The sequence below is a fragment of the Rhinopithecus roxellana genome, chromosome 9, assembly GCF_007565055.1.
Source record: "Rhinopithecus roxellana isolate Shanxi Qingling chromosome 9, ASM756505v1, whole genome shotgun sequence".
Taxonomy (NCBI): domain Eukaryota; kingdom Metazoa; phylum Chordata; class Mammalia; order Primates; family Cercopithecidae; genus Rhinopithecus; species Rhinopithecus roxellana.
Genome location: NC_044557.1, coordinates 114,480,392 through 114,501,735, shown reverse-complemented (window position 1 = coordinate 114,501,735; position 21,344 = coordinate 114,480,392). Strand labels below are relative to the sequence as shown.

The window sequence follows — 21,344 nt, the reverse complement described above, 5'->3', positions numbered from 1 at the left end:
TAGGATGTGGACATCTTTGGGGGCCTTTACTCTCCCTATTGCAGGTACCATCTCGTGGAACACCAAGACTCTTGTTTTGATTTTCAGTGATTGTTTCTCATTTAAATAAAGAAAATCAGATTAAATAATTAAAGAAAGCTTAAGTGCTATTTCTATGACACATCCATGTTAATCTTAACACAGATGGCAAGGAAACCAGACAAACGATAATAGGAGGGGGGAAAGGAAGGTGTGTCCCCTTTAGCATAACCTCAGTAGAATTCACTGCCATCATCTGGAGACCTGAACTAGGAAATCCCCGCGAGCATCTGGCCAGGTCCCTGGGTGCCCTCTTAGTCCTCTGGTGGTAGCTGATGGGATGAGCCACACAGAACCCACCTGGTGGGGACTCGGTGGACAGACATGATGTTGCCCAGGCAGCCCTCGTGAGCCTCTCATGGAAGCATAAGCAGGAACAGGTGGGGGTGCAGGAGCAAAGCAACAGCCTGTGGCACTGTCTGGGATGGGACACTCACCTCTGTCCGTGAAGACGACGGCAAGGAAGGCAGGAGATCATCCACGCTCCCGATGAGCTTCCGCAGGGTAAGCCCCACGTTCTGAGGAGACAAAGGGGCAGGATGGCTGTCACTCCTGGCTTTTGGAGACAGCCAGGTTTCCCCTGGGGAGAGCTCTCCTGGGGTGGTGCTTGGCCCCATGAGTGGCCTGGGACTCAATTCCCCTGGCCCAGCTTGCTCTAACAGGATCTGCTGGGCCAGCCAACAGGAAGCGCAGTCCCCCTTCCTTCAGGGCAGAGTTGAGCTGCCTCCATCTCCCCGACCCGGCCCTGCTCTCACCTTCACCACCACCACATAGCCCTCAGGGGGCAGCTGACAGAGCTCGTTCTTGAGCTCCAGCACAGCCCGCACCAGCTCCATGACATTGAGGTACACCAGGTCATCGGTCCGGTCCAGGTTAGCTGTGGGCTGGATGGACTGAGGGGAAGACACAGGTGGCCAGTGAGTGGAGGAGAGCCAGAGGCGTGGCACGATTCTCTCCTGGGCAGGCACTACTGCAGCCAACTCCATCACTAGCCCGATTTGAAAGGACTATTCTCTAGAACAATCATGCCCCGTCCCATGATGCATTGCCCCTGTCCACTTCTGGGGCAGTTTCCAGCCAGGGAGCCTTAACAAAATACTAGTGGTAGCCTCACAACAGACTAATAGAACCACCGCCTGGACATAGGGTGCAGGTAGGCTTTTTTTCTTTGAAGAGACAGGGTCTCACTCTGTTGCCCAGCCTGGAGTATAATGGCACAGTCATAGATCACTGCTGCCTTGACCTCCTGGGCTCAAGCAATCCTCCTGCCTCAGTCTCCTGAGTAGCAGGCATGCCACTGAGTCCAGCTAATTTTTAAAAAAAATTTTTAGTAAAGACGGGTTCTTGCTATATTGCCCAGGCTGGTCTTGAATTCCTGGGCTCAAGCAATCCTCCTGCCATGGCCTCCCAGAGTGCTGGGATTACAGGTGTGAGCCACTGCACCTGGCCTGTGCAGAGAGTTTCAAAGTTCCTTGGGTGATTGTAATGGACAGCCAAGGCTGAGAATCACTGTTCCGGAGGAAAGAAAGCCAGCACCACCCCAGATGGATGTAAGAAAAATGGGTTCTGGAAACCAAGTGAGGACCCTCAGAAGAGGGAGGGAGCCCACACCCCTTTCCCTGAGGCTGGACCAGGGAGTTCTACTCCAAGTCCGGGAGGGGGATGAAGGGTGGGAGATTGGTTCTTCCTCTTGCTTTTTCATTAATTAGCTGTGTGGCCTTAGGCAAGGCACCCCACCCCACTCCCCCTGCCCCGGGCTTCATCTGTATAATGAGGACACTGCACTGGATTCTGAGAACTGTGAAGCTTTCATAGTCCCTGGTCTTCAGTCTTGTGCAACTCTCACTCTCATTTCTTATCAGTTTCAGCGGAGCCAACACATACCTGTGCGCCCAGCCTTGGGGGCTTCTGCGGGGGCCCTGTGAACTCCACTGCAACAAAAAGAACAGCAAGTGGGGGGCAGTTCTCAGCACTCCAACCCTTCCCTTCGTACCTGCTGACATCAAATGAACCCCCTCCCCTCTACCACCAGGAGACCTCAGGGAAATTAACTCTGAATCCAGGAAAAGAGAAGCAGAAAGAACCTCCCGGTCTCTCTGGTTTCGCAGAAGTCAGGGACAACACTGTTGTCCCTTTTATATGAAGAAAAAGGCAAAGTCCCAGCAAGATGGGGGGATTGCAGTGGTGCCCCAGCTCTGGCTTGGGGTTCCTGCCTGACGGACACAACACCTGAGGGACAGTACTGGGTAATCTGAAGGGAAGAAACCTCTCTCTGAAGCCAGCAGGTGTCTGTGGTGCCCCCGCCCTGGGGAGACAGCAGCTCATGGAGTAAATTTGTGTGGATTCTCTAATGGTTTTCCCGGAGTGTTTGGGGCTGAAGGAAGCAAAATTGCAGCAGAAGCATGCTATTCACTCCCACTTTGAAGAGCAAAGACACACACAAGTCCACTCAGCACACTTTGTTCCTTTTGGTTTTTTTTTTCACATAGGGCTTGCTCTGTCACCGCAGCTGGAGCACAGTGGCGTGATCACAGCTCACCATAGCCTCAACCTTCTAGGCTCAGGCAATCCTCCTGCCTCGGCCTCCTGAGCAGCTGGGCTTGCAGGCAGGCATCACCATGCCTAATATTCTTAATCTTTTGTAGAGATGAGGTCTTGCTATGTTGCCCAAGCGAGTCTCAAACTCCTGTGCTCAAGTGATCCTCCCACCTCAGCCTCCCAAAGTGCTGGGATTACAGGTGTGAGCCATCACACCTGGCCTTCTATTCTCACCTCTGCCACCAAAGAGCTCTGTGACCACCCCAGGCAGCTCACACGCCCAGGGCCTTAATTTTCATTTGTAAGATAAGAGGGTGAGCTCAGAAGGGACCCTAAAGTCAAAAGACTTGGGTTCAAATCTGAGCTTTGTTAACTATTAGCTGTGTGACTTTGGACAAGTTACTTAACCACCCTGTACCTCAGAAGATAATAAATGGTCCCAAGCCCATGTCTGACTTGTGTCCAGTTCTGTGACTGCTGTCATCCTGCTCCTCCTCAGTGCCACCCCTCCAGGCCCTGGGCTTACTGCTGGCTCTTCCCTCCCTGCCTTCAACAGGGTCTTCTGGAGAGAGCCTGAGGGCTCAGCTGCCCTTCCCACTTTCTCTCCTCTGTCCCTTAGGCCTACAGAAGATGAATCTGAACTGGGAGAGGCAGGTGGCACTGCTTAACTTTCCCCGCAGGAGCCTCTGACAGAGCAGGAAATAAGGAAGAGAGAATTCCCACCTCCTCCAAACTAATGCAGGAGGGGGATGACTTGAGGAGGGGCCTGAGGATGTGGCCACTGAGAAAGAGATGGGCAGGGCACTGGGCAGGGAGAGGAATGGGGTGGAGGGAGTGGAGGGGAAGCTGGCCTGCCCCACACGCTTTGAATTAAATCACGGCTGATCCTGCAGGAAATGCAGACAGACTCTGCTGCTCCCTGCCCTGGGCGGTGGGCAAGGACGGTGGTTCTGAACAAGGTGCCAAGCAGAAACCCCCCGAAGAAGGGCGGAAACACTCACTGTAGCCGACCTCCTTCTCTGGCGTCTGGAGGAAGGAGGAAAGAGAGTGTGAACGTCACTCATGCGGCTCTGGAGACAACCCCCTCCCCCGTTACCCATTCCCCAGTCCCTCCACTGTGTGTTTAGAGATCACAGCCATGGGGTCAGGGGTGCTTCTGGGAGCAGCTTGTGACCCAAAGCTACCATTCTGGGAGGCCGAGGGGCCCTGGGGAGGGCCATAGACAGCGTTAAGGGTGCAATCACAGGAGACTTCAGGAAAAGGGCCATGTAGGGGTTGGCAGAAAAGGAAAATACACCCTCCCAACACGGGAAGCCACTGAGGAGGAGCTGGGCAGGCCTGGAAGTAGGAGCAAGGGTGGGGTCCTATGGTGGATGAGGTCTTCCCAGGCCTTGGCATGAAGGAAGAGGCCTCTCCTGGTGACTCACCAATGGGGACTTATCATTCATATAAACCATGGGGTCCTGTAGAGGAAGAAACAAGAGCAAAGGACTTAGAATTCTGGAGCTGAAAGCACCAAGAATGCAGGGGACCCTTGCCCCAGCCACCTGGGGAGGTGGAAGAGGACACAGATGGGTGCAGGTCACCGACATCCTTCCCGGGGTGCTCACCAGGGACTTCTCCTCCTGCCTGAGCCACTGGTAGTCCTCCACCATCTGCTTCTGCTGCTTGTCCAGGATTTGTCGCATCTTGATCTTCTCGGCTTCCCACAGCTGCTGGGCCTCTTCTCGGCTGCTGGGTCGGATGAAGTCCTCCTCCTAGGAGGACGGCAGAGAGAAGGGAGAGGATGCAATGAGCCCTGCTCTCAGACTCAGGTAGGGACAGTCCTCTGAAGAACCTCATGGCAGCAGCAAGCCTTGGCCTGGCCAGCTGCTTTTTTCTCATAAGTCTGTTCTTAAACCCAGAGCTATATGTGCAGATGGTTACCGGGTATCAACCGGAAGCATGTGCCTGCGTTGCAATGTGATACCAAACGCAAGAACCCATATTGCTCAACGTGCGCTGTATTCAAATGATTACATGATCTGCTCATGATATTTTATCAAGTGACTGCTCTACTATTAGCTCAGTATTTGTGATGGTTGCTTCAATTACTAACCTCAATTTCTAATCACACGTTTCCCCACAAGTTAGGTTCCTTGCTGAAATATTCTTTATTCATTAATCTATTCAACAATTATTTATTAAGCAACTACTATGTGGCAGGGCTGGGTGCTGGGAGGACAGTCATTTAATAGATTTAAAAAAGAAAACTATTATCTCAGTGTTTGTGATGGTTGTTGTCATTTAATAGATTTAAAAAAGAAAACCTATTAAAGTCTATTAAAATCTACTTTAAAATCTACTAAAAGCATCCAAAGGGTTTCCAAGGGGCTGGCTTTGCTTAGTTGGAGAGCATCAAACCCTTCTGATGCTATCTCCACCTAAGGACCAAGGTGGCAGGTCTGGAAGCTTTGAGAGACAGGGGTGCTGCCTCTAGCCTCACGGTGTGCAGTCCCACGTATGTCCATGAATGAGCAGAGCCTGAGAGAACAAGCAACAGCATGCACCCACCAATCATGCCTTCCTATTAAGACATACTCTTTATTAAGATAATAGCTTGGGTTATTTAACTAAATGTTAGGAGAAATGCATGAGCTAAGGGATAAAATAGGAACAAAATTTCATGAAATACAGCACTACAGAGATAAGATAAATGCAATCATAGCTTGAGTTATTTAACCAACGATTAGAAGAAATGCATGAACTAATAGATAAAATGAAAAACCAAATTCAAAGAAATATAGTTTGATAGAGATAAGATAAATGTTTCCTCTCCCTAGATCTAGTAATCTAACTCTTGCCTTAACTTACCTCTAGGGCTTTGGAACTATTCATAGTTTTAGCTGCTAGTTCCTAAACAGAAAGTATTGCATGTCTTCCTATTTTCCTTCAATCTTCCCCCATGGTTCATTTGTATAAATATCTGCTCAGTGCCTCTAAACTATTTTTCTCCTGTTGTGCAGCACATGGTGACCCTGGCCTCCTGGACAGATGGAGGAGGAATATTATTGGCATCCTCTTCATTGCACAAAGCCTAGGAGTTGCCTTTGCTAGGGCAGGACTTTTCCGTGACATCTAAGCTGGCAGGTCCCTCAGTTCCTTGCCTTTGAAGTGGCCATTTGCATACAAGTCACTTGCAGAAGGTGCTAACAATTATCTCTATCTACTTTTAGCAAGCAATAATCCCTACCAAGCCTCTTAAAAGACTTTCCTCACTAAGCCCTACAAAACACACTTGAATATTACAATATGGTTTAAAAGTGGTTATATTGGGATGTTTTACTTAGTGCACACTGAGCTTCAATTACTAACCTCAATTTCTAATCACACGTTTCCCCACAAGTTAGGTTCCTTGCTGAAATATTCTTTATTCATTAATCTATTCAACAATTATTTATTAAGCAACTACTATGTGGCAGGGCTGGGTGCTGGGAGGACAGTGACTTTAAACTACACAATGTTCTTGTTCTCATGAGGTTAAGTAAATACTAGTCAGACCAGGGCTCCTCAACCTGAGCACTGTTGACATTTGGAACCAGACAAGTCTTTATTTCCAGGGCAATTTCATGTACATTGTAGGATGCTGAGCAGCATCTCTGGTCTCCCCACAATATATGCCTATAGCACCTCCCCAGTTGTAACAAAAATGCCTCCAGACATTGTCAAATGTCCTCTGAGAGGGAAAACAACTTAGCTGAGAACCACTGAGCTAGACTTTATTTTAGGAAAACAGATTCCAGCATGTAAGAGTATTTTATAATCATGGAATTGATAAAAATGAAATAGGTTTTGTTTATCAGAGGTTGATACTCCAAAATGAGGACATTTGAAGGCCATAAAAATCCCCAGTTAAATGTCAACACCTGCAGACACAATGGCATGGCCGCCCCAGGCTGTTGACAAATAGTGACAAACAGGAACTCAGTGTCAAAAGTTCTAAATACAGAGCTAGGGATTTCTGGATGTGAGAAAAATGTATGAGTTAAGGAAGAGTATGGTACCAGTACTCTTCATATCAGTATGGTACTTAATATACTGGTTAAGTACCAGTGGGATGAGTTACTAGAATCAAGAAAATTCTACAAGTATTTATAAGTATTTGTAAGTTTACAAGTGTTGAGAGAAGATTCCACCACTAAAATGCCTAGCATGCCCCAGGCCTGATCATACCATATATTTTAACAAACACAGATTAGGAGACATCCTGATGCCTTCCAATTTCACAATAAAACTCAAGGAGAAAAATGAACACTTAAAAAACGGAATCTCTTTGAGGTTGGTTTTGCTGAAATGCATCCCCAATATTCTTATTAGATAATGGATACTTACATTGCTAATTCCCTTCTATTCTTAAAAGGAATTGGGTACTCATGGTGTTTTAAAATGACTCTTGTAAGTTGTGACACCTTCCATAATTTGGCTATGACCCATCTGTTGGCCTCATTTCAACATCCACAAGTACCCTTCCTGTTGTAGTCCAACAGTTCTTGCACTTGTCCTGTGGTTTCCCACCTCTCAGTCTTGGCTCCTACTGAAGCCTCTGCCTCTTCTATTTCCTGAATCTCAGTTTCCTCCTGTCCACATCTTTCCCATCTTTCAAGGCCCAGTTTTTAAATAGAAGCTGGAAAGGGTTATCCTCCTCTCTGAACTCCCACTTTGTGATACCCACGACCTTCTGACTTGCATCACAGGTAAGTGATCCTTCTGGCCTGATCCTTCTGGTCGACTGTAAGCGCTTTGAAAGCAGAGCCTCCCTCCTTCAGCACCGAGGACAGCGTCCACCAGTCACAGCAAGCCGTACCGTTTATTGAACTGTATTATTTTTATTTTATTTTATTTATTTTTTTTAGACAGAGTTTTGCTCTGTTGCCCAGGCTGGAGTGCAGTGGCGTGATCTCAGCTTACTGCAACCTCTGCCTCCCGGGTTCAAGTGTTCTCCTGCCTCAGCCTCCCGAGTAGCTAGGATTACGCACACTACCATTGAAAGCAGAGCCTCCCTCCTTCAGCACCGAGGACAGCGTCCACCAGTCACAGCAAGCCGTACCGTTTATTGAATTGTATTATTTTTATTTTATTTTATTTATTTTTTTTAGACAGAGTTTTGCTCTGTTGCCCAGGCTGGAGTGCAGTGGCGTGATCTCAGCTTACTGCAACCTCTGCCTCCCGGGTTCAAGTGTTCTCCTGCCTCAGCCTCCCGAGTAGCTAGGATTACGCACACTACCACACCTGACTAATTTTTTGTATTTTTAGTAGAGACAATGTTTCACCATGATGGCCAGGCTGGTCTCAAACTCCCGACATCAAGTGATCCACCCGCCTTGGCCTCCCAAAATGCTGGGATTACAGGCATGAGCCACCGTGCCCAGCCTCGAATTGTATTATTTTTAAAGCTCAATTGTGAGGTCTTCAAGAGAGAGACTGCTGCCATCGCAATGCTGGTATGGCATCCCACAGACTCCCTGATGAGTCAGGCTATAGAGCCACTCAGTAGAAAAGTTGTTTTTCTGGGAAAACCACCTCTGAATTTTTGTTAAATCCTTCCAAATGCTTTGTGAGGAGCCTATTATACCTTCTCAGCATTCTACCTGGAAGAGACTTTCTCAGTGTTTCTGATCTGTGTCATAAAATGGAGTTCATATTTTTAACTTTTTTGGGTTTGTTTATTTAAAGACATGCTCATTATGTTCTTTTAGGCAGATTTTCCTTATGGCAATTACTTCTAAAGCCCTGACACAAAAGGTCTTTTTTCCTACTACACAATCTCTTTATGGAACTGAACAAGGTCCTTGTGGAGAAGCAGGAATTGGACAAAGGCAATGCTACCCCTCAAATGTGCAAATAGCTTCATTCTAAAATAACACAATTTAAAGCAAAACTTACTAAAACAATCAATTATGAATAGAGAGTCAAAGGCAGGAGGGTGGAGGAACTGAACACGGCCTAAATTATAGCACATGCTTAAAAATGTAGTTTTATTATTGTTAAGCACATGCAAAGACAGAAATTGGTTAAATTAAGATAAAAGAGAAACACGAAGTAGGTCAGAGGAAAATTTATTTCACAAAAAATCGTAGTGCCTGGAATTCTAAGTTATCATGCTCATTTCAAAATTCTACTAAATTAAGCATAATGGCATGAAAGTAATATCAGCATACTTGCCTATATCTTCCAAATATATTATGATAAACGTCTAATTTTTTTCAAAAAAAAGTTTAGTCATGTTCATTGAGCCTGAAATATTATGCATGTATGCAGAGTTAGAGCTAAAATAAGTGTTTTAGTTGGTTTAGTAACATAGATCAAGTGTTCATGGCAACTGACCACCAGGGGCCATTTCTATGGAAGAAGGTGGTTGGAGACCAGTGGGCATCTGGTTATAAGCAAAAGTGTCTTTTTCACACAAGACTTGACAATCAGAAGCCAGCCATGAAGCACTCGGGGCTTCACCAGCAGTTAACAACACCCAGTGACAAAGAGCTAACAAGAGAGGTGGCTTAGGCCCCTGCTCTAGCCAGTTAATGAGCCTGTATTCCCACTAGCCCTAAACTCCTTCTCACCCAGCAGCACCCTGAACAAAAGCAGAAGGGGGAGCAGCCACAAGGAAGCCTTTCCTTTGACTGAAGAGGGATTTCACACCCAAAGCCATCAGGTAGGAAGGATCCTTTACTCTCAAGCACCACTAAGCTGTGCTGTGCCCTGCCTAGGAGCCTCCATGCTGCCACGGATCTTCCTACCCCTGGGGATCAGGAGAGGGAGAGATTTGTATATCTCTAGCCATAGCACCATCATGGCCAAGGGCAGGTTAGGTCCAGCTGGTGTCCTCCAGAGCAGGACCTGGTGTGGCCGCCAGCTTCTGATGTGTTTGCAAAAGGAAAGAAGTCAGAGAGTTCCCGCTTGGTGGCCTGACTGGTGCAGGGGAGCAGGGAGGGCCCTCCTGAGCTGAGGACGTGGGGTTTCCAGTGTCCCCAGCCACCTCCCTCCAGCAGCTTCCTCAGTCCGGGCAGGGACCAGCATGCAGAGCCCTCTTACCCGCATGCTGTGGCGTTTGAAGACATTGTGCCGGTGGAGAGGTGGGGTGTGCAGTGAGTTAACGGGAGATGGATACTCCATAGGGCTGGTGAGCGTAGGAGAGCTGGCACACAGACCCTCAGGGACCTATTCAGGAAAAGCAAAGAAGCACAAGGCAAGGGACAAAGCAAGAAGGTGGACAATTAGCTGCCACAAACATGAGCACAAAGAAACCACGCATGAGCACCATGGGGGATAGGGCTTGCTCTCCAGGAGTTAATAAAGAACACGACGTGGGCCTTCCATTGCTCCGAGAGAGATGGTGGAGCAGCGTGGCCTCTCATTCATCCAACATTCCCCTATGATGCTCTGCACACAGTGGGGTCCACGCTGGTTACTGACCCACTGAGACCAGGGTTCCTCCCTCAGGTCTCTTTAGAAAACAGTTATGTTTCTGTTGCATGACAAACTGATGTGGTTAACACACCAATTTATAGAGATATGTATGAATTATTTTTTAAAAATTCAGACAGGCTCTTGCTCTGTTGCCCAGGCTGGGATGCAGTGGTATGATCATAGCTCACTGCAGCCTTAAACTCTTGGCCTCAAGCGATCCTCCTGCCTCAGCCTCCCACATAGCTGGGACTACAGATGCATGCCACCATGGCTGCCTTGAATCTTTTTAAAATTAAAAAATAATTATATCACAATTTTATTATTCTTTGCTTTTAGAGATGGGGTCTCACTACATTGCCCAGGCTGGTCCCAAACTCCTGAGCTCAATCAATCCTCCCATCTCACCCTCCTTAGTAGCCGGGACTATAGGTGTGTGCCACCCCACCTAACTCCCTGTTTTAAATATCACATATGGGTATATTTCTTTTTTTTTTTTTTCCAGAACAGTTTCCATCTTCTGAATCAAGCTTTCTCTTCACATGAAGAGGATTTATCTGTTAGTCCTTGGATGGTCTTGTTTTGGCACTCAGGCATTTCCTTGAGAACAAATATAGGACCATGGGACACCACCTTTCTATAAAGGGCACCAACTAAATGGACATTATTTCTAGTGGTTGAGGGGATCAGTTTTTGAGCAGTGACTCTGAGCTGGGGGATGCAAGAGAAGAAATAAGAGGAGACTGGACTCCCTCTCTCCTAGAGGCAAGAGAGACACAGAACAGAGACGTTCAGGGTCAGGGACCCACAGCCTGGGGAAGAGTCATGGTTGGGGATAATGGAGCTGGGAGAAAGCGCAGGTAAAACCCTGCTGTCTCTTCAGTGGCCACCCAGGTTCTGGATGAGGCCTCTTTGGGGAGCCCCATGGAGCCACTCCATTTGCTGTGGAATATTCCCTGGGATTCCTTTTGGGAAGGAGGCCAGGGAGGCCTTATATGTGGGGAGAGAGCAGCAGGCAGGCACACAAAGCAGCAGACGCTGTAGACAGAGGGATGGGACTTAAGGCAGGTCTCAGCTGAGCACAGCCTGGGAGACCAGTATTTTAATTCTTGTGATCTGAGTCTGCATTCTGTTCTGGATGCCAAGGAAGAGTCAACCTAGGCCCTCTCCATCACCCAAGTGAGTGACTGCTGCTCCTCTAAGGCACAAGAATGGAGTTTCAGGAAGGACCTGGATGAGAGGCAGACCTGAAGTTCCCATTATCTGGTTCTATCTTTACCTGGAACTGCAGCTTCGGAGCCAGGAGGTTGGTTTGCGGAGGGGGTCTGTACTTAGGTCGGCTGGGCTGGAGAGAGAACACAGATGGGTCAGTCTCTGTGCCTCTCTTTGAGTGAACACAACTCACCAAGGGGAACATCAAGTCAAAGGCACCTCAGACTTGTTCTGAAGGAAGGAAAGTTGAGGGACAAAGCTGTCATGAAACTCCTTTTGCATCCATTTATTGAGCACTGATTATCTACTGAGTGGTGGAAGGTACAAAGAAGCCACCTCGCTGCCCTCCTGGGGCTATGGCTAATTGGAGGGTTAATTGTTGCCTTCCTATATGTGGGAGCACCCGCCAAGTCAGAGCTCCAGAGCCACAGGCATGCAGAGGTAGGAGCTCACCAGGGGCTTGGGCACTCACAGAAGCCGCATGGAGGAGATGAACACTGAGCCAGGCCCGAGGGGAGGGGTGGGACACGCCAGTTAAGAGGAACAAGTGAGAAAAGGCCTTAGATGGGATCAGACATTGTTATGGACTGAATATTTGTCCCCCTTTTCAATCTGCATGTTGAAGCCTGAACCCCCAATGTGATAGCATTAAGGAAGTGCGGGTTTTTGAAGGTAATTAGGGTTCAATGAGATTATGAGGATGGAGCCCATGATGGGATTAGTGCCCTCATTAGAAGAGAAAGAAAGATGACTCTGTGTCTGCCAGGGGAAAACACAGTGAGAAGGTGGTTGTCTGTAAGCCAGGCAGAGTGCCCTCACAAGAAACCAACGCCTTGATCTTGGACTTCCCAGCCTCCAGAACTGTGAGAGATAAACATCTGTTGTTTAAGCCACTTGGTCTGTGGTCTTTTGTTGCAGCAGCTCCAGCTGACTAGGACAGGCATGGCCTCTCAGACTTACCCACCTAATGGCAGCAGGGCCCTGGTTCCTGAGCTCAGGGTGGCCATGGCGGGTATAGATGTAGGGACTGGACCTAAAAGACCCAGGATACCTCCCATCCATGTGTCCTCATGGGGATCTCATTTGTTCCTAAGAAAACACCTAGAAGAGAAGCCCAGCCTCTCAGTGAACACTTTTGAGGAATGATTCTTGACCCACAAGGTGGCTGCTATCTCTAAGTCCACCTGCCAGAGTACTGATGTGACACACTGACAGTGATGGTGGATGCTGGGTGAAGGACTGAGAGAGGGCTGTAGGGGGCATCCTGCCTGTGCAGGAAGGGGGACAAGGATCAGACAGGGACCTGGCTCTGCTTTAACTCACAGGACCTATGAGGCCACGGCTTGGCTTACCTTGGGTGGGGGTTCCTGGAAGGCTGTGGGCTCCAAGATTTTGGGGGTTCGGTAGCGAGCATTCCTCTCTTGCTCCATGGCAATGTCCTTCTCCATCTGATAAATGTCACTGCAGTGAGTCAGGTCAGATAAGGAGAGAAACAAGGTCAAAGTGAGATGCTCCTTGGGGCTCCTTTTTGTACTCCGTGGAAGCCCAGAGAGGCCTGGGCAAGGCTGCTAGGTCCCATTTCCGTTTCCATCTCCACTGCGGAATGGCCTGGGGAGAGCCCCTGAGACAGGGTTGGATATGGGCCCTGAGGCCACACTGAAGTTGGGAGGATCACAGGAATGGATCCAAGGTGGGAAAGCGTCCTTGTTGAACCAGTCCCAGCCCAAACATGCAGTAGGAGTCTGACTGCAGCCCTACTCCCCAGGCCTTTTGCCCTCCTGGGCTTGTGATTGGCACCAAATTCTTATGTAAATTTCCAAAGACCCAGCCAACTTCATGGCCCTGGCCTAGAATCCACATCTCCTATTTCTCATGAAACATCCCCCAACGCATCCCTGGTGTATGCTAATGAGGCATGTCGGTTCACTCCCAGGCTAGTCATGTGCACTCCTCTCACCTTTCTTACCCAATCCAGTGCTCCTAACCTGGAATCACAGACCCCAGAGGACTCTGGAATTATTACTGCCCATGAATCCACATGTTCATATGGGTAGCAAGTATTACATACTATTGAATATGTGACACTTAATACTATATTTTCAAGTGTGTATGTATTTTAAAATGCATTATATAGCCCACTACATTTTGTTCAGCAAAAGATTTTAAAAATATAATTATTGTTACACAGAGACACTCAAAATTTGAATTAGAAGGCCCTTTCCTCCCTGGAACGATTAGCAAACACTGATGAAATCCCTTCTGAACACTAAGGAGGAAGTGTCAGGTGGTGGCCTGAAGAAGCAACCTGTGGTCTTCTGAGTCTTTCGGTGTTTTCCAGATCACACCAGAAACCAGCTCCTACCTCCACTTGTGGTGGGGGCCTGGCCGGTGCCTCTGATGGGAACATCTCTCAGCCCAGATCATAGGAACACCTCTCAGCTCAGGAGATGACGGGAACACCTTTCAGCCCACGGGATGATGGGAACACCTCTCAGCCCAGGGGATGATGGGAACACCTCTCAGCCCAGGGGATGATGGGAACACCTCTCAGCCCACGGGATGATGGGAACACCTCTCAGCCCAGGGGATGATGGGAACACCTCTCAGCCCAGGGGATGATGGGAACACCTCTCAGCCCAGGGGATGATGGGAACACCTCTCAGCCCAGGAGAGGCGCCTGCACAGCTCCCCATGGCTCTCAAGGCCTCAGAGTGAATCAGAACCCCCAGCTCCATCCCCCTAGGGCTTTTACCCTCCCAAATTATACCTTTCAAATACTTTTATCCTGCAGCCCTTTGGCTTCTCAAACCTCCCATACAAGGGACCAACAGAGGAGTCTAGAATTAACTGGGAGGCTCACTGAAGGGACAGACAGGAACAGAGAGGCCTTTAAAGCCAGAGGTTTTGCAGATGATGTTGAAGGCCCCGCCCCACAGAAAACATGCAGGGTCACCCCCAGTGCCCCTGGCCTGGGCATTGCTGGCATCCCCTGGGGTGCCTCCCCACCAGGCAGTTTTCAGGGACTGTTTTCTTGCCCTAAAATCGAACAAGGCAACATGTTGACTACAGTATTTAAAAATCACAGTATCTCAAGTCAATTAAGTTCCAGACTCTCTAAAGTAGGGTTCAGCAAATAAGAGCCCAGAGGGCAAATCTGGCCTCTCATCTATTTTTGTATGGCCCCAAATGAAAAATGATTTTCACATTGTTTCAACGACTGAAAAAAACTAAAAGACAAAAAATATTTTATGACACATGAAAATTATTTGAAATTCAAATTTCAGCATCTGAAATGACATTTCACTGGAGCCCAGCTACACTCATTCACTGATGTATTGTCTATGGCTGTTTTTGAGCTAAGAGAGTTAGCAGTTCTGGCAGAGACTTACATAAACTGCAAAGCCCCAAATATTTACTATTTGGCCCTTTATAGAAAATGCTTACTGACTCCTTCCCCAGAGGAAGCCAAAAGAAGTCAGATCTCCCGCAGGAGGGCTAATGGTAGGTTTGCCACCAAGAAAACTGGAGGACGCTGAACCTCCGAAACAGATGACCTTCTTTCCCAGTGACCTCCCCAGGCCTAGGGAATCATGGCTCCTAGGCACCGATGGGCCCTCAGGTCCCTTATCCCCCATTCAGAAGGGAGAGGTGGCCCCTGGGTCATAGTCTTGAATAACAGGTCAAAGATCACTCCCTTCCTTGCTATCTGGGAGGAAAGATCAAAGTCGAGAGACGAGGCGAGAGGAAAGCAGGTGGGATGCCTTAATACCACAAAGAGCACAGTCACTTCAATGAGAGTCTGGCTCAGGCTTCTAAGTCTAACCTAGAAAATATTTTCAAAGCACATCCTATGAACAAGGCTCTGTGCTCTGTGCTGACAGATGCCCAGATAAGCCAGGCTTCCCCAGGGCCACCTTATCTCTAAGCTCATATCTGACAGTGAACCTGGCTTCAGCCTCCCGTCCTTGACCCTGGCCTGTCTCATTTAGGGAGATGTGGTACAAATGTCTCTGTGTGCTGGTCTTGTTCCCTGGTGCAGCAGGGTGGGCCCCCAGCCCACAGCCCACACTCCATGCTTACCTGAGGCTGCACACTAGCTCGGTGAAGCGGGGCCGGTCACTGGGGTCATAGTCCCAGCAGCGGGTCATGAGGGTATAAAGGATTGGTGGACAGAGGTCGGGCTTGGGCAGCCGGTCCCCTTTCTCCAGCACCCCGATGACATCCTTGTTCTCCAGCCAGAAGAAGGGCTGCTTCCCAAAGCTCAGGATCTCCCACATGCACACGGCTGGGGTGGAAGGGAGCGTCAGACCCCGGGTGGGGAGACCAGTCCCTCCCACCCAGGAGCACTGTCACCATTAGTGCTCGGTCTTGACCAGAAGCAGCTCCTGTGGTCCTTCCTCCCCCTCCAGCACCCTGGGGTCCTGCCCACCATGGTGGTCCACCCAAGGGACAAGTGACCTACATCTGCAGTAAGCGACCTAAGACTTTGCTCCCTAGGCCCCTGTCAGGGTACTGCAGGATCAACAGGTGGCAGTCATGGCATGTCATTGGGACCACAAGTGTCTTCTCTCAGGAGAGAGGAGAGGGAGCCACTTCTTAGTAAAGCTGGAATTGGAAGCCTCGCACCAATGCTTGGTTCCTGTGTGATTGTGGGCAGGCTCCTGACTCATCTGAACCTCAGTTTTCTTAACCGGAAAATGAGAGTAATAATAATATTCTACGGGGTTGACTGCAGGAGAACTAAGTGAGATGGTCTGCGGGAGGTGTTCCCTAAGGAGCTGTCTCTCTACACCTGCCTTTGCTCTCTCCCCTTCCTGCACCTCTCTCAGAACAAGTCACAGAGTTTCATCTTAGTTTCTGGGGCTGGTAGGTGGAGCACACACATCACAAGAACCTCTTCCAGGAAGATGAGCCTGCATAGCCCAGGCCAGTCCTTAGCCTGGGTCACCCCCCTTCCTACCCCTGCTGGCCTCCCCTCACTCTGAGACTTCTCAGGGGCCACAGCAAAATTGAACCCTGGGAACGGGAGGTGGAGGTCAGACCCCTGCTCCCTGCACCCACCCCCTTAGCTTGGTTCAGAGGTGAGAATCTGAACTCTTTTTCATACCCTCCCAAATCAGCACTCACCAAACATCCAGACATCACTGGCTGTCGTGAAGCGTCGGAAGTTAATGGACTCTGGGGACATCCATTTGATGGGGAGACGAGTCACAGAGGCTTTGGGTGGGCAAAGAGGTTAATTTTTAGGGAAGAAAGATCAGAATTATCCAGAAATACATCCTACTTTCTGAAGATTGTTAGGCTGGGCTGTCCAACTGTAGACTTCCTTCTTCTAGAATTTTTGGCTTCAGCGACCCCTCCAAGGCCAAAGCAGAGGCTGGGAAGTCCCCCTCACCTTTGTAATAGTCCTCATCCTCAATGTACCGGGAAAGACCAAAGTCCCCCAGCTTCACACACTCAGGGGAAGCCACCAGGATGTTCCGGACAGCAATGTCCCTGGAAAAAGGGCATCAAAACCAGGATGAGGCACTACCCACCCCCATGGGAGCAGGAACACTCAGAGAGATGGACAGACAGATTGAAAAAGAGACCAAGAGTGTAAGCCAGGGACTCGGCCTCCAGAGCAGAACTGAGCAGCTTCTGTGGGTCACTGTCTCCCCCGAGTGGTCTTGCTATATAGCACAGCTCAGGTAGGAGCCCAGCTGGCCCCTCTGCACCCCAATATGCACAGGTGCTTTGCCATCTCCTTCCCTCTTGCTGTCGGGCTCTGTCTCCCATCACCCCTTCATGCATCTCCAGCTCGAAGCCTGGCTCAGATTCCTGGCATCTGCTATACTCCACTTCTGTGCTGTTGCCTACACTGTCCCCCATGCCAGGGAGGCTGTCACCTGGTGATTCTTTAAGGATAAACTCCAACCACTTCCCTGAACACAGGTATTCTCTCTCATCTGCGTTTCCACAGTATGGGTTAGGCCTTTGGTATAGCAGGAGTGGCAGCGGCAGCACAGCTAACTCTGATGGGGCACTTAGGATACTACGATCATACGAGAGCTTCACACACCATGAGTCATGACATAGAGGCCCTCAGACCCCCCTGGTGCAGGGGAGGAGACCAGACCCAGGGAGCTGAAGAAACTTGCCCAGCAGGTCACCGGTGGAAAAGGGTGTTGCCCAGGTAGGCTACTCCAGAGCTGAGCTCTCGCTCCTCCCAGGAGACGCACCACTGACTCAGTTTACCCTGCGTTCTTGCCATCACTCCCAACCCCAAACTAGTTTGCCTGCTTGCTTCTCACAGGCAGGCTCCACTTTCTAGTGTTTGTTTTATAGTTGAAATGATGGCTTAAAAGCATGCCAACTTCAAACGAACAAACAAAATAAACAAATCTATCCTCCCACCACCTTTCTCCTGACAATTGATTTCTCCAGTTTGACCCTCATGCTAGAAGGTAAGCTTCACAAGGAAAAGGAGTTTTGCTTGTTTTCATTGTGACTTTGTCCTAGAGCCTAGGTCAGTGCCTGGCACTGAGAGGTGTTCCATGGTGCTTGTTGGACGGATGAATGAATGAACGAACAAACGAACAAACAAATGAATGAATGCAGGGTTTTATCCCCTGATGTGGCTTTCCATAGAATCAGGCACAAGGCTACAGAGCCAATGTCAATGGTTGGTAATGCCCAACCACTAACTGCCTTGCGGGTCAGGCTCTCATGGCAGGGAATGGGAACAAAGCCAGGTAGAACAGGGGCCAACTCCACAGCCACAGGGAGGCTTGGACTTGGCAGTCCAGGGGTGCCAGGAACCAGGATGGTGTCCGGGTCAGGACCTCAGGATTTTTCTGGCCCTGCTCCAGCCCAGTCCCTTCTTTCTGGGCCACGTGCCACCAAGCCGGTGAGCTGGAGGTGAGCGAGCTCTAAGGAAGGTTGGGGGCCATTTCCTGGCACTCACAGGGGAGGGGCTAGAAGGTCTTGAGCTATAGACAGACACCTCGGACTTCAGAGTTACTCCTAACAACCCCATGAGGTACATACAGTACCTGCAACTTTACAGATGAGGATACAGGGTCAGAGAGGTTGCTCAAGTACTCGAAGCTGCCGGGACAGGCAGGGCCAATGCTGGGATTCCAACACTGCTGTGTCACCCACAAACCCTGCTTCTACCCAGATGCCTTGAGGATCTGGTGAAGGCCTGGCTTCCACACCGCTGGCCACCTCCTCCACCCCTACCTGTGCACGCAGTTGATGCTCTCCAGGTAGGCCATGGCTTTGCAAATCTGCAGTGAGTATAGCACGAGGGTGAGCACCTTCAGGGAATTCTTGTTCCGTTCCAGGTAGTGGCCCAGCTGCGGGAATGGGGAGGTGCCATCAAGACCCCTGGTTGGTCCCGGCACGGAGCCAGGGGGCCAGGGTGCTGGCAGCTCCTGACCCTTCCCTGGGGGTGGGGGGAGACAAACCCAAAGCTGGAAAAATGTTCCAGCAATTTCTTTGACAAACAGGGCCTCTGGCTTGTTCCAGCTGAATACAGAAGCCAGGAAGCTGGGAGGAATGGGCTGTGCTCTGAATGCCCCCCAATGCTGCAGCTCAGGGGTCACCACAGAGTCCCTCTTCTACCACCTCCAGCTCACCTCCCCATAGGGGTACAATTCCATGATGATCCAGGTGGGCTCCTCTTCAATGATGCCGATCAGCCTCACGATGTGCGGGTGGTCGAGGTTCTTCATGATCACTGCATTTGGGGGGCAAGAGGGACGGGCGGGGCGGCTCAAAGGTCCAATTCAGAAAAGGCCTTTGCTCTTCCAGCAAGGGGAACGGGGACCCCTCCTCCAACATGGTCCCTGCACTGCTCACCCCTCCCTTCCCAGGCCCAAGCCCCTCCCATCTTGGAGGCCTGGTTGGTCTCAGGGGTCCCTACCTGCCTCGCTCATGAACTTCTCCTTGTTGTCCAGAGTGCAGTCTTTCTTGCAGGTCTTGACAGCTACGTTGATTTTCTCCCCTTTCTATAACAAGAGTGTGTTCAGGACCCCTTGGTCCAGCCCAGTGCTCAGCAGAATGTTCCCTTCCGGCCTCCCCATGGCCCCCCGCAGACTGCCACCAGCCAAGGCCCTTTTCTCCTATGTCTCTCTTCTTCTCCCCTTTGTCTTCCTCTCCTCTCCTTCCCCACTCCCCTTCTTCTTGATCAAGGTCTGTTAGAGGCCGGGCGCGGTGGCTCAAGCCTGTAATCCCAGCACTTTGGGAGGCCGAGACGGGTGGATCACAAGGTCAGGAGATCGAGACCACCCTGGCTAATACGGTGAAATCCCGTCTCTACTAAAGAATACAAAAAACTAGCTGGGCGACGAGGCGGGCGCCTGTAGTCCCAGCTACTTGGGAGGCGGAGGCAGGAGAATGGCGTAAACCCAGGAGGCGGAGCTTGCAGTGAGCTGAGATCCGGCCACCGCACTCCAGCCTGGGCGACAGAGCCAGACTCCGTCTCAAAAAAAAAAAAAAAAGTCTGTTAGAACTGAAAAGGGCTTTAGTGGTCAGATGAGTCAAGCCGCTCTTGACTCAACCATCCAGATGAGGACACTGAGACTGAGGGGCCATGTGACCTGCCCAAAGCCAGAGGCACCTGCAGGCAATTATCAGGCATGGAGGCTGGGCCTTTCTCTTTCTCTTTATCATTGGATTTTACATTCTTGCTGCCTCTTTCTTTTTCCCCCGGGCCTGCTAGAATCGTGACCACAGTGGTCAGCCTTGCCCTCTCCCGTCACTGGCCTTGACACTAACTCCAGATCCTGCCTCGCCTTTTCTCAGAACTGTCTTTATCCTGCCGCCCCCTTTGTATTCTCCCACCAAGAATTAGTGACCTTTCTCCAGGTTCTCCCTGTATCTCCATCCCTGGTATTTTGCTACCCTTCTTGAAAACGACTCTTGACTCCATCTCTCTTTGAGTATTTAATAGATACCATCGTGCCCAGTGGACAAGGGGCCCTTAGAGACAAGAGGCCCCAAGTGGATGAAGGCTGTGCCAACTCCAACCTGCTCAGATTCGAGCTCTGTCTCACCCTACCGACACATGGAAAAGGAGTGTCAGGGAAGATCCTGGAACTCACGTGATTTGTGTAGACACCTTCATAGACCTCCCCAAAAAAGCCTTCCCCAAGAATACGATTCAGGACCACATCTTCACGGGCAATGCCATACTGTGAACCTGCACAGATGGAGAAAACAGTCGCAGATCACAGAGATCGGTGGTGCCCCCCAGGGAACCTGAGTGTCTGCAGGCTCCAAAGCCAGGCATCACCAGAGCTGTAACACCTCAGCCAAGATCCAGGGGCTGGGCTGGGGAAATGGGGGTCTAGAATGTTCCATTGTCTCAGGGAAGAGCCATCACCCTGCTCCCTCTGAAGGCTGGGTCCCAGGTCCAAGTTATTAGAATCCCCACACAGCTCCATGGGCACACAAAAGGGCAATCAGTATAGGGATAAAAAAAAAATCTCAGCTTTCAAATCCACAGCATCTCAGGTTTGCCACTGTCTAAGCCTAGCACGAAGGGAGGATAAAGGAAGAAAAGAACATTCCCTGCGGTGTCACCAGAGTCCTTGCCATGTCATTTCACAGGGCCTTGACTGCGGTCGCTGTAGTGGGGTTGAGAACCTACCTCCAGGCCTTCGCAGGGTTTCATCGGGAATCTCTGCATAGATGTCTGACTCTGGAATCACAGGAAGAAGCACAGACATGGACAAGATGCCCTCAGTGGGCACCGCCAGGAATCAGGTGTGAGGCTCCCCGCTGGAGGCCAGTGGAGACCAAGGGGATAGGAGGAAAAGCCAGGCGTGTCCTGGGCTCCCAACCCAGGTTTTAGAGTGGCCACAGAGCCCAGAGCACCTTGGCTGAACTCTCTGCTCTCTGCTTCCCAACTTGCATTATTTAGGGCAAGTTGGTTAATCTCCCTTAATCTCAGTTTCCCTTTCTATGAAATGAATACTGGGGGATGCGGAAAAGATTGAATCAAATAATACTTGTTGCATGTTTAATACCACTAAGGACTAGATGTTTGTGTACCTCCCAAATTCCTTTGTTGAAGCCCTAACTCC

General features: G+C 49.9%; 1 protein-coding gene across 5 annotated transcripts in view; it reads right to left on the bottom strand.

Annotated features, from left to right (window-relative positions):
* Positions 1 to 21,344, bottom strand: part of PTK2B (protein tyrosine kinase 2 beta) — a 136,531-nt gene that overhangs the window by 4,353 nt on the left and 110,834 nt on the right. For 4 of the 5 annotated variants that reach the window (XM_010378124.2, XM_030938020.1, XM_030938019.1 and 1 more), the window contains exons 14-30: positions 20,909 to 20,959; positions 20,361 to 20,458; positions 19,181 to 19,265; positions 18,894 to 18,994; positions 18,496 to 18,611; positions 16,667 to 16,767; positions 16,399 to 16,488; positions 15,352 to 15,556; positions 12,624 to 12,732; positions 11,339 to 11,404; positions 9,688 to 9,813; positions 4,227 to 4,373; positions 4,044 to 4,079; positions 3,618 to 3,642; positions 1,963 to 2,009; positions 834 to 971; positions 516 to 596 (exon numbers count right to left, since the gene is read on the bottom strand). In XM_010378124.2, the coding sequence (XP_010376426.1) occupies positions 516 to 596; positions 834 to 971; positions 1,963 to 2,009; positions 3,618 to 3,642; positions 4,044 to 4,079; positions 4,227 to 4,373; positions 9,688 to 9,813; positions 11,339 to 11,404; positions 12,624 to 12,732; positions 15,352 to 15,556; positions 16,399 to 16,488; positions 16,667 to 16,767; positions 18,496 to 18,611; positions 18,894 to 18,994; positions 19,181 to 19,265; positions 20,361 to 20,458; positions 20,909 to 20,959 (1,622 nt within the window). The remainder of the gene's footprint in view (positions 1 to 515; positions 597 to 833; positions 972 to 1,962; positions 2,010 to 3,617; positions 3,643 to 4,043; positions 4,080 to 4,226; positions 4,374 to 9,687; positions 9,814 to 11,338; positions 11,405 to 12,623; positions 12,733 to 15,351; positions 15,557 to 16,398; positions 16,489 to 16,666; positions 16,768 to 18,495; positions 18,612 to 18,893; positions 18,995 to 19,180; positions 19,266 to 20,360; positions 20,459 to 20,908; positions 20,960 to 21,344) is intronic. The other variant, XM_010378125.2, reaches the window with a different exon arrangement.